Genomic DNA, 19,238 nt, shown 5'->3' on the forward strand with positions numbered 1-19,238 from the left:
ATTTCATGGCCCTTTGGCCTTAGTGTTTACAGATTTGTTTTTCTCTATGTGTGTTCATCTCACACAGTGGGTCGAATATATGACATGATGAGTACAGTGTTGGGCATGGAACATGTTGAGATGCCATTCAAGGTAATTTCACTAGTTGTATCACAATCAAGATGACATTGCCTCTAAGCAATATTACTTTTCTATTGACCTCATGTGGAAATCTCAAGGTCTGTCATCTTGCTGCAGAGTACTTTTCCAGCCTCTAGAGCAGATTTAGGCAACCAAGGGTCCAAGTCTCTCTTCCTCTGGCTGGGGAGAGCCTTTCCAGGAGGTTCACAAAATCAGCTGGCTTGCATTATGAGTCATTGGCTTCTGTGGATAAAAATGAACAAAGTGGTGAGGGGACTGACAGGATGTCTACCAAGGTCCACGTCAACAGACAAGGGGACTTGCGCTCAAGCCCTATACAAATAGAATGACCCAAGACTTAACCTTTTCCCCTTGTTGGTGGGACCCTTCAGGGAACTCTCTGCACTTAGGGAGACTGGATTTGGGAAGAGCAAGATTTGATTCCAGTAGCCCCTTAAAGACCAGCAAGATTTCCAGGGTATAAATGTTCAAGAGCCAGAGCTCCTTTCATTTTGGGAAAATTCTTGACTCAGCAGGCTGGTATTACTTCCTCTGGTTTATCAAGAAGAGTGGTCTTCAGGACATTGCAGGAAGGTTTGGAATTCTCATTTGTGGATTTGTCTGCCTTTCGTATCAGTCACAGAATCTGGAGATTTTTCTGTAGGTTTGGGGAAACAGATGTCTTGATGTCCTCATGACCTCAAGTTCTGTTCTATACCTTTCTCCTCACCCACCCCACCCCCCAGAAGGCTGCTGGCAGTTGTTTTGGGGCCCAGTATACCGCCCAGATCACTCTGGTGCCATTTCCTGAACTCTGGGTACTTGAGAGGAATTTGTCAACATCTTACTGAGTTCAAGGTAGAAGGGCTTCACTGGTTGGTGCAGGCACATTAGTTGGTCCAGAATGTCTTGGCCTTCTTTTGTGCAGACTAAGAACAAGTATTGTCAGTCAGTGGCAGGAAGCTGCCCTAACCAGTATTCTAAGGACTCTGTAAAAATCTCTCTGTTTTGCCATTGTAGTCCAGCCAATGGACTACAGGTTTCTCTAGTAGAAGTTTCACATGGTTCTCTCTGCATTCACAAAAATTCTGTTGGCTCCCATCTGCGCTGTATACTGAACCTTTGGCTCTCCAAAGTTCTTTTCTTTGTTGCATCAATTTTGGGTCAGAGAATCTTAGAGGGTGGAGCCCTGTGTCCTAGATTTATAATTTGTGTGCCTTCCACAAATGTGATGGGCTATTCTTCATATTGAAATTTTATTGTACTTCTCAGAGCTTGGATTGGGGACTGCATTGTGTTTGTGTAAAAAAGTAAAAAACCTCCTCATGCCAAAAGGAGTCACACATTCTGGAGAGAAACAACCATACCTGCAGCATTCAGCATTCAAAACATTCCTGTCTAAATGATATATGTAGGGCTGCTGTGTTAGGCCCATTCCTTGCTACAGGTGGCCTACAACAAATTCTGTAACCCGAAAATTTGGGGTGGGAGGCACTGCTTTCCAACATCTGCCCTTCAGGTAGTCATCATCCTCAGAAGGAAAATCTGTCTAGTGCTTTTTTGTGTGTGTGTAAGATTTGCCTGTTCCTTCTGTTCCTTCAGAAGCCTGAAGAGTCCTTACTGAAAACTAAGTACTGTGCCTGTAACCATTTAAGATCTGAACTGTTCCTAACCAACTAAGCTTTGTACCTTTCTTGATGTAAGGCAATCAATCTATCTACCTCTCTGTAAATAATAAACTTCAATTTATCTTCGTTATTATAAAATCAGCTACAGCCTCTAAGCCTCTCAATTTCATCTGTGGGGGAGGAAAGGGAAGCTTTCTTCTCGCACAAACAAAGGTGACAAGGTGTGTGGTTTAAGAAATATTAAAAACCCTCTCATCTATTGATGGCAGCAAATTTGTGGGGTTCAAGAGAAGAAGAACCCTCACATCTTGGTACACTTTTTGTTTGAGATTGGGTTACTACCTATTGTGTATATAGCAGTTTATTAATTTTTGCTTTGTAGATTGCAGGATTTGACACTCTATAACCCAGAGAGGACCATTACAGTTAAAGGCAGTATTGAAACTTGTGCCAAGGCTGAGGAAGAAATAATGAAGAAAATCAGGGAGTCCTATGAAAATGATATTGCTGCTATGAATGTAAGTATATTTCTTGCCTCTTATGAAGCAGTTGTGTTCAATTATGTTTCTTTAATGTGTAAATAAACCCCAAACCTCAATCTGTCCATTTTCAGTAGAAGGGACCAATTCCATAAGGCCCCTTTTCACTGTCCCATAGTGTCTCAGGCATAGGCATGGTTATCCATGCCCTTTTGATTGTAAGCAAAGAATTTGGTATTTAGTGCAGAGTATAATGCTTCAAATCTCTTTTTTCTTCTTCATTTTTTAAACACCCATCTGGCTTTGTAAAAGAGGCTATAAACATTTCAGGAGCCTTCTTTTTTCCTGATGAAGAGCCTTTCTTTTAGCACCCAGCTATAGCAGTTCTTGGGAGAGAGAAGGGGGCATGGTATAGCCTGATCTCGGAAACTAAGCAGCATCAGTACTTAGAAGGGAGACCACCAAGGAAGGCTCTGCAGAGGAAGGCAATGACGAGCCACCTCTGCTTCTCACTTGCCTTGAAAGCCCCTACCTGGGGTCTCTATAAGTCGGCTGCAAATTGAAGGCACTTTACTTACAGAGAGAGAGCAGTTCTTGCCAAAAATGACCTTTGTTTCACAGATTTCCTTGTCACAATAACATCGTTGACTGTTACTCACCATGGTCAGCTGACTCATTCTCCCAGAAGCACGATGACTTGTCTTTGAGTCATCATGGAATCTAATATTTGTTTGCGTTTGCTAATTCTCACACTTCCTAAAGAAGTCAAATTCAGCTTTCTGTCCACCTCTGCTTTCAGCTTAGGTAGAACATGTACAGTGGTTTCAAACTATAAATGAGGTTCTTTATACCGTCCCTTCAGAAGATTCTCAAATTTGGTAATAATTCTGAAGGGGTAGCCATGTTAATCGGTTGTAGCAAAACTAGTAAACAGAAGTGTAGTGGCACCTTAAAGGCTAACAGATTTTTATTCCAGGGTAAGTTTTTGTGGACTAGGACCCCCTTGGCATTGTATCTGAAGTCGGAAGTGGGCTCTAGTCCACAAAACCCTTAAATGGGAATAAAATATTTAGTCTCTAAGGTGCCATTAGACTCTTGTTGAATATTTGGTAATAAACTTGTCTCTACAGCTGTACCACTCTTTCAAGTTGTAGGTAGATCTTGAAAACTTTTTGTATGGTGTCTCTGCTTAGCATTCTAATGCCTGTTATTGTCAGAAACCAAACTAATTTAGCAACATGCTAATTATACTTTCAGCAAATTTAGTGAAAAGCTTCACAGTGGAATCCTTACAGTGGAATCCTTACAACTGCACACCCATCCTTGTTTGCTTATAGTGATACAATAGCCTGCCATCTTGTGAGACACCCCTTGATGGTTGCCATTTTGATTGTAAGGAGTTGGTATGCTTTATTATTGTCAGTGTTATTCTATTTTAGGGTGTCCTGTGATCATTAAAAATTATCTTAAGATGGTTCAGGAGTGAACTGTCATCAGTCCTTTCCCTTCCCTCCCACCCGTGTTTCCCAGTTTTGGTCATCTGCTCAGCTGAGGTTGTAGGCCCTTATTTAAAGCACTCCTTACTAACACAGTGGCTAATAGGATCAGACTATAATTACTTCTAGCATAATTTTGAGCTCTGCTCTACAATTAACTCTGAGCATAAATCTCAGAAGACATGGTTTTAGTAATGTATTGCTAGCCAAACTAAGTGTCCAGGTTGAACTTTTTGAAGTTTGGCTCTTGAAGAAGATGTGGAATGAGGATGATAATGGGAGGGGTGTCCTAAGGAAGTCCTTATATTATGAGCTAACAGTCTTTTATGTCGTTGCAGCTTCAAGCACATTTAATTCCAGGATTAAATCTGAATGCTTTGGGTCTGTTCCCACCTTCCTCTTCAGGGATACCTCCTCCTACAGTGGGGGTTGCTTCAGCTGCTGCCGCCTCTTCATACCCTCCATTTGGGGTAAGTATATCACTTTGACGGTAGATGTACCTGCTGTTGTTCAGATGTTGGACCCCTGATGATCTGAGCATGCAATGAGGAATATTATTAGGAACAAAAAGGCATTTATTCCAATATAAATAGGCTTTTTTGTAGTATAGTGGGAGAGAAGTCACAAAAAGGCATTACAAGGAAAGGGCCAGCCTGTGTCTGTGTGTAACACCAATGTGAGGAGCCCTGGGGTAAATGTTTGAGATTCACTTGAAGATTACTCAAATGTTGAAGGAATGTATTCAGAGATTCTATCGCCAATGTTAACCCCTTGTTGCCGAAACATTTATTAGTGAGTATAATGTTTATTCTTGATGGTTGGCATTCTGTTAAGGAGATTTTAAATTTTTTTGATGCCTTTAAGGTTTTATATGTGGTTGGGGCTTGAATAGTACAGTGTGTGACTTCCAGATTAGAAGTAATCTCGAGGGCTGGGTGATCATGTGTGTAAATAGATTCATTCCTGTGCTGCCATTGTGAATATTATGTGTAGATTAAAAAAAAATCTCCCTGTTCTAATTACAAGTGAGATCAGAGTTACTATGTCTTCATGTTGGCAATACACTCAGGATTGTAGATCCCACTCAGTTTCCTGGGGATCTAAAACATGAGTGATGTTGGTCTATGCATATCTTTTTAGCAATTCTGTAATTGTACCCTTCAAGGGTCACCATTTCCAAATTTGAACATAGTAGATATAATAGTATCAATGCTGTTGAAATGAATAGAATATCTTAAGATTTTAAAATTTTTGATTTTACTTTATAGCTAGACAATTCTTGTAACTACATTTTTTTTTAATTCCAAGATTATCAGTATAATGCTATGCAAAGTTATTCCAGTGTGAGTCCATTCGTTTCAGTTGACTTAGACTGGGGTATTCCTGCAGAGGATTGCACTGTAAGTCTGGCTGAAGATTTCTGTGGGGTTAGGCAAGAGCTTCTGAACATCTAAAGCAAAATAAGTGTTGAACAAAAGTAAGATTTATTTAGTAAAACAGAACATACACTCAAGCATATAAAGTAGCATTTTGCATCTTGTTTTTCCTAGTATGCAGTTCACTATCTTGAATGTCATAAACCAGATCTTAAATTAATCAATAGAATTAACCAAATCCATGGCAATACGTTTTTGTCTCTGTGATTCAGCAAGCAATTGTTCAGCTGGACAATCTTGGTTCCTTATCAAAGAGAGGGATCCTGACATCCATAGTGAGCACTGATTTTACTTTTTGCATAGATCATAATCTGTCACCAATACTCCTTGGATTTTCCCCATGAACAGAGGAATAATTTTATACATAGTATAATGTAAGCATAGAATAATGTAAGTAATGTTCCCAATTTTTACACACATATTAAATGGCCATAGGCCAGGAGAGACTGGTCTAAACCTTGAAGTACACTGGTGCATTTTCAGTTCCACAAGGCTTACACTGGGTAACTTTCCAGTGGGTATCCCCATGTTAGTTTGCAGACAAAGGTGCTAGTTTGATTTTGTTTTTTTGGGTGGGTGGTGGGGAAACCTGGGCTGACCATAGGCCCAGAGTATTGTGTCAGTGGAGGTCACTGAGACACTGTTTTGAAGGTACATGTGGTTTCAGATGTATTTATTTGGAAAATACTTGTTTCCTGGAAGGATGTTGTAAAATTAGCAGTAGGACAGGGGAGTTGTGTTTGATCTCTTTAATTTAATATCTGTGTTAATTATTGTAAAAGGAGTTTGCATCATAGAATAAATCTTGCTTTAGAGGCTTTGGCTTGAAAAGCAATGAATATACAGAGTGAATGGACAATGGTAGAGAAGGTGAGACTTGTGACCTTTAGTTCCTTCCTTGGTCTACAGTGCTGTAGGAGGTCTTCTCTGTTGGCCGATCTTTTCCCCAGCTCTAGCCTATGTCCCTAAGGACCTGAGAGCAAGGAGGAGAACAAACTCAGTGAGATTTTTTTCAGCTGCTGCTAGCACACCAGCTAGCAGTATGTTCCCAATTTGCAAGGGAAACAAATTAATAAAGTGATTAAAAAGATGGCTTCAGTTTACATCAAACATAGCTGAGTGCGAGTTAGCGGTTTCACAAGAAATGCCAGGAAAAACAACACCTGTTAAGGTCTGTATAGCTTTCATTAGGGGTGATACTGACAGTGGGTATTGAAATTAAGTTCTCAACCCAATATGCAGACCAGTGTAAATGACTGAATCATTTCTATATCATGTAACTGAACAGTTGCATCAACTCAATTTCAGTGCAATTTTATAATAATTTAGGCTCCAACCTATTCTATTCCCTCCAAACTGACTGATTCAGAGCTATATATAGCTGAAAGGCATTGGGTTTCCAGATATTATCTTTTGTAGTAAATGCTCAATTATTGACTGCATCTTGTACTTCACTTTGAGTGCTACTCCCTTGATGGAACTTTTCAATTTGTGTGACAATCTTGAAAGACAGTGTAACTACATTGAAATGTTTCTACTCTATATGAAGATGTCATGCCAAATGATGAGAGAAAACAACTTCTGGCATTGTCTGAAAACTATATCTCTTTTTGGAATAGTCGTGCTGGCAATGGGTGTGCATTGCATTGCAATTTGCAGGTACCAACTTATATGTAGAGAATCATAGATTTCAGATAGAGATGCAGTGGCCAAATGTCCTCTAAATCAAGTCTCTAGCCAGGAGACAGGATCATCCTTGAGCTTCATTTATCTCACTCACAGACCTATATGTTAATAAAATAACTTCAGCAGTGTAGTATTAAAATGGCTACTATATTTTTCAACTAGTCCCAAGATTTTAAAAGGCGTAATAAAGGAGCTGACTGAATTTGAAAGGGGGATAACACGGCAAAAAGAACATTTATTAGGATGAATTTATAAGCTATTACTTCAATTTGACACAGGAACAGAACAAGTTAAAACATATATGGTTAGATGGATGCAAAACATTGAGGAAGAAATATCTGTTCAACAATGGGAAACTTTATGGATGAAAGATATAAAACTTGCAGTCTGTATACCATATATACTATAAAATATTAAGAGTAAATTGGTATAAGATGTTTTATTGGTGATGTATTACTCCAAAGGATATTAAGAAGATGGATAAAGGGAAGTGTTGAAAATGTAAAGAGGTGGATGGCACTTTTTAATCATATGTGGTGGACGTACAAAAGGCAAAGAAATATTGAAAAGAAATACATGCCGAAATCCAGATATAGAAGCTAAGAGTATGCTATTGGGCATTTTACCCAAAAATATTGCAAAAATTTGGAAGGCTTGTTCAGATAATAAATTTGCAACAGAATGTCCCAGAGTTACATTTGCAGCAAAATGGAAAACAGAAGAGTGTCCATGCTGAGAGGACTGGGAAAGTAAACTAGCTGAATATGCAGTAATGGTAAAATTAACGAACTGTATGATTAAAAGACCAATGAAAGAATTTCAAGATGAATGGAAAACATATTACTTATATTTTTTCTTTAAAAATGGGGAGCAGAGGAGATAGTTGAAGTAATACATATGAATTATTAATAATTAATTATTAAAATTCAGCATAATTCAGGATTTGCTTTTTCAGCTCCCTTTAATTGCGGCCATGTTTTAAACTGGTAAACCCCCACCCCACCCCCGAAAAATACCAAAAATATATATATATTTTTTTTTCAGTTTGGCTTTAGCCGAATGTACACCCCTAGTTATGGCTTTGATTTATCTCTTTTCTGTTCTGTTTATATAAAAATATTTTTTAAAAAAATAATATAAAATAACTTCACAAAGTTCTATATTCATAGGCCTGCCATGGGCTAGATGCAATAGAGTTTTCCTATTAATGTGAATGTATAAGTGTCTGTCCTCTTAAAATATCATTCTTAAAAATTAAAGTGGTGCAATGTCTGAAGGTAAACTGAGACAATGTAGTGGATACAACTACACATGAAGGTGTCTTACACTGAGTTAGACTATATCAGACTTTTTGTTTTCTGTTTGGCTCACCAAAGCCTCAAGCCAGAAGTCTTTCCATCCCTGTCATCCACCACCATATTCTTTTAGAAGAAACTTCTATGTACACTGAAACTTTCGATTATGTACTCTTTAATTGTACTGAAAATTCTTAAACTGATTAGACCTGGATTTCAGAAGTTAGGTAAGAATTAAATAACAAGGCTAGATAGAATCCTATTTCCTCTTCTAACTTATGACACTACAGGCAATATTACACTATTCAGAATGACACAAGCAAAGACTTCTTTTGAAACTCTCTGGATATTTCAAATTAATATCACTTGTGAGGTCTTCCGCTTATTAGGTGGTTGGCTGAGACAGGATATTTAAACCACAGACAGCACCTAATATTTTGTAGGTGTGGTATAATATGGTACTCAGGCTTTAGAAACAATCTTGTATTTAATTTGAGATTGCTGCCAAGAATCCAAGGCAGTTCATCATGTAATGCTAGAGCTTTGTTAAGCAATATTTTTGTTCCAAATGCAATGTAAATTGTCTGCAACTGGAAATCCTTTAGATTGAATGTTTGTCATATTTCACTGTTCTTACAAAGGTTTGCAACATCATATTCATGCTGCTTGGAAATCAGAAGTACGTGTGTGTTTGTTTGTTTCAGCCTTGCTTTTACAGCTGATTTCTGTTCGAACAGACAATGAAAAACCCTCTCTCTGTTTCTCCCCCCCCCCCCCACTCTGCCTCAGCAACAGCCCGAGTCTGAGACTGTTCATCTCTTCATCCCAGCCTTGGCAGTGGGGGCTATTATTGGCAAGCAGGGGCAGCACATCAAACAACTTTCTCGTTTTGCAGGTGCATCTATAAAGGTAATGTTACACTGATCAATTTCATATATCCCCAGTCTTCACGAGTGTTCCAGCAAGTTTCTACAGGCTCTGTTCTGTGTCTGTGTTAGATGCGTTGCTTTGAATTTGAGGTTGTAAATGGTACCTGCTGTTTAAGGAATGCATCTTACTAGCTTCTTCGGAGACAAGACAATTAGAACCATGTTTCTGATCATTCTTTGAGGAATGGAAATTAAACTTGAAACCCCCCCACACACACACCCTTAGTAGTCTTGACTTGCAGATACATTTGTTTCTACAACATTTGTTTCTACAAACACTTGACACAAGGGTTAAGTCAAGTGATTAAAAGTTATTTTGCCATCCTTATATGTTATTCTGAACAGGGCCCCAAAGGTCATGAACATATTGGGGGGGGGGGCTGTATCTACAAACCCAGGGAAAGGCCAGTTTTTCCAAGAAATTAAAAAGTGGGGAGGAAAAACTGGTTTAAAAATATACACGCCCAAACCAAAGAAGCAGTGTTTGTGTGCCATGTCTACCTATCACAGCTTCAACAGCAACAACAAAAAAGTTGACTAAGATTTCATGAGATTACAATATGGCATTGTAGTGTTGCCTAGCAATGCCGTACAATCTGGCACTTAAAAGGGGGGGAACTGCCCGGGGTAAGAGGAAGAAAACCAGAGGGGGAGCACGGCTGTGGTGGCAGTAAAGAAAAGCAGTAAAAGGAAGGGGGAAGGATGAGGAGACCACAGTGACGGGAGGCATAGGTGGTTAGCAGCAGAAGGAGGCAACAGGAAGAGGCAGTAGTGAAAGAGGAGGGGGGAAAGGAGGATGCCCTAGAGAGGAAGGGGGGAGTAGCAAGCTGCTGATCAGCTAGCCTGTGAGGGAAATCAGAGCAGAGCCCACTTTCCACTATTAGTCTCCCTCATCATTGATTGGGAGTCTGAGCTAGAAGTGCGAGGCACCTGGTTCTACTTCCCCTCCAAGACCAGTCACCCCCCACCAGTGACCAGTGGTTGGGGGGACGAATCTTACAGTGGAAAACTGAACCTGCATTCTTTCTTCTTCAAGTCTTCCTTCCCTGCTGCCACCCAGCCAGATGATCTGGGAGCCTTGGAGCTGAGAGCTGGTCCTTCAGGCTTTCAAGCTTGTTCCCCCCCCCCCCCAATCCACATCAGCAAGGTGCCAGGGAGAGTTGACTGTCCTGCTCAGCTTTCACACAGGAGGACTGGTAAAGAGAGAAATGAGAGGAGTGCGGGAGGGGTTCCTCATCTGCAACACCTTTCCATCCATCAGGCTGCTGGGACAATCTTTTCACTCTCTTAACTGTACCTCATCCAAGGATGGCTATAAAAGTGGAACCAGACTCTACTTGTGTTGCCATTCTTGGTTAAGCTGAAATGGTGCACAACATTTTGTTGTGGGTCTCCACTTGTATTATAATGAAAAAACATGAAGGAAGCATAACTGTTGTGTTTATGTTGATCCGAGTGTTTTAAGTCAAAATAAGAGTGAGGAATTTTACTTGTTTGGAAAGCTCAATTTCTAGGGGGCCTACTCACTTAATACATTCAAGAATCACTATTCTCAAATCTGTCTTGGTTGTTGAATTAAGAGATTCTAATGGCACTGCAGAAATCATACAAGTGCTGTCCTGGTTTTCAGTTTTCTCTGGCTCCATTTCCCAAAATCATCTGTAATCCTAAATGTAATTTGGACTGAAATCATGGACAAATTAAAATAATCTGGCCTTGCATGCTAATAGAGCCAGTTTTTCCTTTAATTGGTGATAAAGTAAGAGCCCTTAAAGTGCAAATAGGTCTATTAAATACTCTGAAATAAATTTGCAGCTCGTACGTAAACATTAACATTCGTGATTAATGTTGCTAGTATGCTTCTATTGGGAAAATAATTTTCAGCCCTGCACATTAGAATGTATTCCATAATTCCAATCACTCATTTTAACCAACATATTCTAGATTGCACCCGCTGAAGGACCAGATGCTAAACTAAGAATGGTGATAATCACGGGACCACCAGAGGCACAGTTCAAGGTACTGTATTCTAAGAGTCTTACTTTGTTTTTACACTCATAGGTGCCTTTCTGAAGGCCACAGCTGGCTCTTCTAAACTTCCTAGAAGTGCTGTGTTTGCTTTGGCTTCATTGAAGTTTGAGTCAGAAGATGAATGGTCAGAAGATATGTCAGTCTCCCCCCCCCCCTTTATTAGTAAGGAAGCACCCTCCCCATGCCCCCCTTCCCCGGCCTTATACCTGAAAAGTGGCTGGCTTAGGTGAACTTTTTTTTTTTTTTTTTTTTTTTGGGCTGAGGCAGCACAGTAATTTTGGATTATTCATTCAGAGTGTTACATAACTCAAGTTTGGATATTAGAAATGTTGTGTATAGGATTCAGTAAAATGTACTCATATTTCTTCCTTATCTTCCCAGTTTTCTTTTTTCAAAGAAGACTTTTCTAAAAACAAAACAAAAAAAGTACTGTGATGGACATTCCATCATTAAAGCTTCAGTTGATCACCCATGACTGGTTTTTCATTAAATTCAGTTCTAACTGCTTGATGGTGGTTTCAGAAGCCTTCATCAGTATCTTGTGATCATCCTAGTAGTAAACAAAAAATGCTTTTTGTTTTATAATCATTTCAATATATTTAATTCTCAGTGTGGCCAAGTATGTGGATATTTAAATCCACAGGATAGAGCCATGAACAGACAAGATAGATCTTTCTTCAGGCCTGAAAATCACCCTGTTTGCCCGAAATCTATAAAGCAAAAAATTTATTTTGGGGGGAAGGGGTAAAAAGCCCCCAAATGATAGTAGCAGCACCTGTAACTTTAAGAAACAAATGACCTAATTAATAACTGTTGACAGCCACCATAGCATTACGAGGCATCCAGCCTTGGTTTCTGTTAGTAACAGGCAGATGGAGGGAGCAAGGCCCTTTCCATACAACTTGCATGACTCACCCAGGCCCAACTGCTTGCTACTATTCATTTGTAGCCACCACATAAAAACTTATGGTGTGGTGGTTAAAATTTCAACCCAGAATCAGGCAGACTAAGGTTTGAATCACCACTCTGCTGTGGAAGCTTGCTGGGTGACCTTGGGCCAGTCATGCACACTCAGCCTAACTACCCCTCAGGGTCATTGTGAGGAAAAAATGGAGGAGACGAGAATGATGTAAGCTGCTTTGAGCCCCCATTGTGAAGAAAGGTGGGATGTTAATGAAGTAATTCTAGCTGAAAATAGGGGGCAGATAAAAGATAGGATGGTTGTTGAGTGGGAAAGAGAAAAAGAAGCAGGGAGAGATGAGGATGTGGTGATTGCCAGGAGGAGGGAAAGTGGAAATAGTGTGGGAAAGGGGGTACACGGGAAAACGAGGTGCCCATGGAAGTCTTTGCAGGTTCATCTTCGGTCCCGGTGCAGCCCCACATTGGGACTGTGCCTATGCGCAGGCCTACCACGGGAAAGATTTTTAGCTTATAGCCTATAGGGGGCGCACCTCCCAGAACGCACGGGACGGCTTCCCGCCCAGACCGTCACGTGATATCTGGAGGCGCGCTCCCCCCTCTCCAGTTACTTTTTGCCGCCGCCGCGATAAGACGCACCTAGTTTAATTCCAAGTCTTACCGTAGATTCTACGTGAGTACGGACTGAGGCAGGATTGTCTGGCCTAGTCCCGCCTTGTTTTTCTCTGTCAGTGAGATTATGTCGCCTAAAACCCCATTCAAGAACTGTACCTCGTGCGGTACTAAAATGACCCAATCCGATGACCATGACTTATGTTTATTATGTCTGGGAGAAGGGCATAAGGTCTCTTCATGCAAGATCTGCATGAAGTTCACTTCCAAGGCAAGATCTGACAGGCGAGGTTAACTGCCGTGCTCTGGAAAAGGGCTCTGAGCCCCCAGACGGGGAAGGGAGCGGCAACGGAGCCGCAGCGAAAGGCTTTCCCCGCGCTTCCAGCTGCCCCCGCTTCAAACAAGGAACGCTCTCCCGGGACTGAACAGGGCAGAGACACCCCAGGCCCATCCGATGCTATGATGGATGGTGCGAGGGCTCCTCTCCATGAGCCAAGCATCACGAATTGGAGTCAGCCAATGCAACCAGCAACCTCCCCTTTCCCACCGGACCTGATCCAAGATTGGGTGGATTTCTGCCGGTTTAGGCAGATGAGCTTACCAAATAAGCCATTGCCTTATACCTCTCTCCAAGCTACAGGATTGTGACCACCCTACACTCAGGTCCCAATCCAAGGTGACTCATACTCTGAGGCCCCTCTGTCTCTCTCTTTGGAGGACTCTGAGATCCGGTCTGAAATTTCCCCGGATGATGGGATGGAAAGTGCCTGTCTTGCTACACAGGGTGATGACTTCCGCCTCCATGCAGAACAAATGATCCGCATGATGCAAGCTCTAGATATAGATATATCTACTGGTAATGACAAGCCTAGAGATAAGATCTTGGGCAAACTGTACAACGATTCCTCTGCCTTTGTTGCCTTCCCTGTCCTGGAGGGTCTGTCTGACATAGCAGCATCTGTCTGGAAGAAACCAGCCTCCACTCCAGCCTCTACAAAGAGACTAGAGAACCTATATAGAGTAAGAATTCAAGAAACTGATTATCTCCACTCTCATCCCCCCCCCCATCATCAATTGTTGCGGGGGAGATGCAAGCGAAACAGCGACAAGGGCAGCACTCCACTCCCGCCGATAAGGAAAGCAGACACATCGACTTCTTGGGCAGGAAAGTATACTCCTCAACCTCATTGGGATTCCGCATGGCAAACTACCAGACAATCATGGGTGGATACCACTTATTCCTCTGGGAAAAGGTCTCACCCCACATCCACCTTCTGCCAGATGAAGCGAGATCAGCCATAAACCTGATACAATCAGAAGGCGTCCAAGGGGTTTAACGCACGGCCAATTTGTCTCGCTTTTGTGCCTTAATAGTAGCGAATCTCCGTAATCCACACGCACGACCGTCCAAGTGCTGCACATCGGACCCACCTTAGTAGCGAATTAAGGCAAAAAAACCCGGGTTAAGCAATCCCTGTTTTCTAGCGATCTTTTCAGTGTTAAACCACTACTTTTTTTTAATTTCGCTACATTACTGGAACGCCGGCGTGCGTGTAATCACATGACTAGCCCGCTACTAACCTCCTTTCGTTCAAGGACACGCCCCTTACTGGTCTCCCTCACATAGGCGTAAACTTTGGAGGGGCTCAAGCCCTCGAGCCCCCCCCCAACTTGCGAGGGGGGACTGAGCCCCCACCCCAAGGCAAATGGCAGCTGAAGCACAGTCCTGTCCTACCTTCCTTTTGTATAGGCTGACCAGTTTTTTGTCACATTTCCTGGCCGTCCCGTCTTTTTAATTAAAATGCCCATTTTGTCCTGTTTTGAATAAGCCCAGCCAGTTTTGATGCCTCGCCCTCACAACACAGCTTTATTTACACTCGGAAGGAAAAGGCACAACTTTCCAGCTTTGGGTGGAAGCAAAACGTGGTCCGTCAATCTGATCAATGTGTTCCCATCCGCTGTGCTGTTGCAAGCCTCTGAAGCGGCATGCTGAAAAATGTACAAGGCTTTTCTTCCCCTCTCCTCTGGGCTGGCCACCTCGGGATCATCGCAGCTAGTTTCCGGGTGTGGGTGGAAGCAAAGAGGTGAAGTCGGGATGCACTAAAATGAATGACAGGCTAGCCGATTAGAAACAATGGGAGAGGATGCATAGCCTATTGAAGGAGCCTGGATTGCCAATTGCCTTGCATGAGCTCCATTGAAATACATTACAGCACAAACAGAGTTGCAAAGAAAATGTGGAATGGATTTTCCAGTAAGATCTCTAAACCCAGAGCTCTGGGACTGGAATGACAGCCCATGGGACTAGCACAATCCATCCTGTCATCCACACCAGCTTCTACTAGTGAGTTCGTTTGCAATTCCTGTAAACTTCTGAGGTATGCTAGCTTCACCAGATTGCCGGTTTTCTAACATCTCAGCAAAAAAATACCCACATCTTTTTTTCAGTAGCACCAACGCACCTCCCTCACTCTAGTATGCATTCCACTGCCCCACTCCAAAAAGGCATTTTATGCCTGAGAAGATCAATGCTTAACAGGTTGAGACGATGGTATACCGGAACACTGGTGTTCCAAGAAAAAAAGGGGGAGAATCGCCCTTTGATTGGATAACCCCTCAGCCAATCCTTGGGCGATGTCACTCCCCTGCTATCCCGCACTGCGAACTATCCCACATTATATGGTTGGTTCAAACGCACGGGGAGCCTCCAGCAGCTACTTGTTTCAGACTTAATGTGGGATAGGCTGGCGTCATGCGTTTGATTATCCAGACTTAAATATTGTGGGATTAAAATATTGTGAGATAACAGAGGAGCGAACCAGGAACATTCTGCCCATGCGTTAATCCCCAAACTCTCCAAGCAGAAGATCTCAGCTGGCAAGAACGCTGCTGAAACAGCTGCCAGAACCATGGCATCGGCCATCGTGATTAGGAGACATGTGTGGCTACGCTCCATGGCCCTGCTAGAAGCTAGAGCGCAGGTGGAAGACCGTCCCTTCGAGGGCCCGACACTGTTCGCTGAAGGTACTACAGAGTTTTTAACCAATGTAAAGAAAGACCGCCGGACGGCCAAATCTCTGGGGGTCACCCCAGCAACTCAAGCGCCCAGGGAGAGATTCCAGCAACGCTACCAGCCCTACTCTACTTTCTTCAGGGGCCCCCGATACAACAGGCAGTACCAGCCACAGTATCCTCAGAACAGATATCAACCTCAGTTCCAACACCAGCAGGGCAGACTCAGAGGTACGAATAGGCCCAGACCAGGCCCCTCTCAACAAAAGGACCACCAACCACAACAGAAATTCTGACTGTTCCAGCTCCCTTCCATTGAACCTCTCCCGTTTGGAGAGCGATTGAGCCAGTTTGCCCCTCAGTGGAGGGAGATATGCTCTGACTCATGGGTTATGAAGATTATCCAGCAAGGATACTTCCTAGAGTTTAAATGTTTGCCGGTTTGTTCCCACCCCTCCACGGCAAGGGATAACCCCTTACCACAGTTCTCTGACCCCCTCCACAAGCTTCTTGCCAAGGGGGCAGTTCAGTTAGTTACACGAGATTTTCCTTGTTATGGTTTTTATTCTAGAATGTTTATTGTTGAGAAAAAGGATGGGGGCTGTCGCCCCATCATTGACCTGAGAGATCTGAATAAACATCTGTTTGTCTCAAAATTTAGAATGATCTCTCTTCCCATGGTGATGGAACTACTCTCACCTCACACCTGTTTCTGTGTGGTAGACCTCAAAGATGCGTGTTTCCATATCACAATACACCCCGATCACCGCAAGTACCTGAGGTTTCGTTTTGGAAGCGAGACATATCAATACACTGTACTCCCCTTCGGGTTAGCCACAGCCCCCAGAGTTTTTACTAAGTGTATGGCAGTGGTCATAGCCCACCTGAGAACCAGGGGATGTTCCATTTTTCCCTATCTCGATAATTGGCTCATTACAGCACCTTCGAGACAGTTGCTACTTCCACAAGTACAACTCGTCGTCAATACCTGCTCCTCCCTGGGCTTGCTCATAAATTGGAAGAAATCCTAATTGACACCTTCCCAGTGCGTTCAATTTATAGGAGCCATCATTGACTCCTTAAAGGGTAAGGCATTCCTTCCCCCCGATAGAGTATGCTGCATCAGGTCCTTAGTTACCTCTTTCCAGTCTTCCCGCCGTCAACCAGCTGTCCTGATCCAGAAGCTGCTGGGTCATGTGGCCTCAACAACAGCAGTCACACCCTTAGCCAGGCTACACATGAGGAACCTCCAGAATTGGTTCATTCGTAGTTTTAACCCTCTAGTGGACTATTCACATAGCTGGTGTGACAAACCTATTGGCAGACCACCTCAGCAGGGTGGTTCAGTCAAACCACGAGTGGTCTTTGCACTACCGTTATCTAATCCGATCTTCCACAGGTGGGTACCCCACGTGGACCTGTTTGCAACAAGAAGCAACAGGAGGGCAAGGGAATTCTTATCCAGAGCAGGGGTAGACTGACTGTCGAAGGGCGATGCGTTCCAAATCCTATGGCAGGGTTGCCTTTTTTATGCCTTTCCCCCCTTCCCACTACTACCACGGGTTCTAGCCAAGATGAGTGCAGAGGGCACAACTTCCATTCTAGTGGCACCTTTCTGGCCTCGCCAGATCTGGTTCGCAGAACTTATGAGGATGTCCCACAATCAGTACATCAAATTTCCAGTGGCTGCAGACCTCCTTCGGTGGGGAGACACCCTCCACCATGAGGTGGACAAGCTGCACCTCACGGCCTGGTACATAACCCCATAAGCTCTGTTTTCTCTGAGAGGGTGCTACAGGTTTTAGTGCACTCTAGAAAGCGTTCGACCAGATACTCCTACTCTAGGAAGTGGGACCGTTTTGATCACTGGGCCAAGGACAGTCTTTGCGGGGGGGGGGGGGCATTTTTTACATTCTAAACATAGATACCAAAAGAGCTTTATTGTTTGGGTACCTACTGTTTAGAAGAATGTAGGCTTACAAAAGTTGTAAACATTCAAATTGATAAATTTAAAGGACATTCTTATAGTTAAGATTTATTTCTATCACAGTGTTCTTCTAAGTAGAATGTTGGTGGGGGTAATAAAGCATTAAATCCAAGGAAATAAAATATGTGCCACTTTCAACTCCTCTGGCTTGCATAGCTGACAAATATTACTGTTCTACAGTAAATGTTTACAGGAATGCATGTATAATAGGACGGGATTTAGCATGAGACTGATGTGATAATTGGTGATATGGTTCACTTTGCAGGCTCAAGGAAGAATCTATGGGAAACTTAAAGAAGAAAATTTCTTCGGGCCTAAAGAAGAAGTGAAACTAGAAGCTCATATAAAAGTACCATCTTACGCTGCTGGTAGAGTTATTGGTAAAGGAGGCAAAACGGCAAGTAGCTTAGGAAAAGTTGAATAATATAAAAACCTGCTTCTTGACCAGTGTTATACAACATTGTAGGCTGGTGCAGTGATTTTACTGTTTGGGTTGGGGTTTTGTTTACAGGTAAATGAGCTTCAGAATTTGACAAGTGCAGAAGTCGTTGTTCCTCGTGACCAGACACCTGATGAAAATGATCAGGTGGTTGTGAAAATTACTGGCCATTTCTATGCATGCCAGGTAGGTGGATGTTTTTAGACTTGAGGAGAGATTACGTGAACAGAATCTTTCGTGTTTTCTAATGCTTGATAATTCTGTCCAGCTAACTGAACCAGTACCCCTAAGAGAGGAATAAAACCATGGTTAATGACTTAAATCTTCCATTGTACTTAGAAATGATTTAACAGAATATGGATATCTATTATAATCTTGATGAGGGGAGAAAGGGGAAAGAATTGTTCCTAGTTTAGCTACTAGTAAATACAGTTACTTACTCTAATGGAAAACATGTTGGTCCTATGCCTATAACAGGGTAGTGAAAGGGTCACTCACAGATAAGGTAGGGCTTTCTACATGCTTGGAGGGGCTTCCAGGGTATGCAGAACAATATTGGTTTGTAAAAATGTTAAAAGAACTTAAAAAAAAAAACAGTCTGAGGTAAAGGTAAAGGTCCCCTGTGCAAGCACCATGTCATTCCTGACCCATGGGGTGACGTCACATCCCGACGTTTACTAGGCAGACTATGTTTACAGGGTGGTTTGCCATTGCCTTCCCCAGTCACCTACATTTTACCCCCATCGAACTCAGGTTGTGAGCAGAGCTTTTGACTGCAGTACTGCAGCTTACCACTCTGCGCCACAGGGCTCCTCCAGCCTGAGGACTGAGCATCAATTGGGAGAGGGAGTAAAGGAAAACGGGGCAAGGAATAGAATTGACCTAGACTGTTTATAATATTGGGATGGGGGAAGATATAAGGTGTTCATCACCCATCCAAAGCCCCCACAAGCACACAAACTCCAGGACTCTATGCATTTAAGAGATTTTACCTCTTTGAATTTTAAGAGCTTCAAGACTGGATAAAATTTATTATAATTAATTAATCTCTTTCCCTCACTTCAGACAAAGTTGTAAAGAAGACTCAAAACATCCTGGGTTGGGGGGAGTGAAAGGGATTAGAGTTGAGGAAGTACTGCTCAGGTTCAGGCTAGTTAAGCAGGTCCTGGT

The 19,238-nt window shown here is 42.5% G+C and overlaps 1 protein-coding gene across 1 annotated transcript in view; it reads left to right on the top strand.

The window, feature by feature from the left end:
* IGF2BP3 (insulin like growth factor 2 mRNA binding protein 3) overlaps window positions 1-19,238 on the top strand; it is an 80,313-nt gene that overhangs the window by 57,701 nt on the left and 3,374 nt on the right. The window contains exons 9-14 of the mRNA XM_056857792.1: window positions 2,131-2,266; window positions 4,062-4,193; window positions 8,930-9,049; window positions 11,014-11,088; window positions 17,895-18,026; window positions 18,141-18,254. Of these exons, the coding sequence (XP_056713770.1) occupies window positions 2,131-2,266; window positions 4,062-4,193; window positions 8,930-9,049; window positions 11,014-11,088; window positions 17,895-18,026; window positions 18,141-18,254 (709 nt within the window). The remainder of the gene's footprint in view (window positions 1-2,130; window positions 2,267-4,061; window positions 4,194-8,929; window positions 9,050-11,013; window positions 11,089-17,894; window positions 18,027-18,140; window positions 18,255-19,238) is intronic.

This window comes from Euleptes europaea, chromosome 11 (assembly GCF_029931775.1).
Source record: "Euleptes europaea isolate rEulEur1 chromosome 11, rEulEur1.hap1, whole genome shotgun sequence".
NCBI lineage: Eukaryota > Metazoa > Chordata > Lepidosauria > Squamata > Sphaerodactylidae > Euleptes > Euleptes europaea.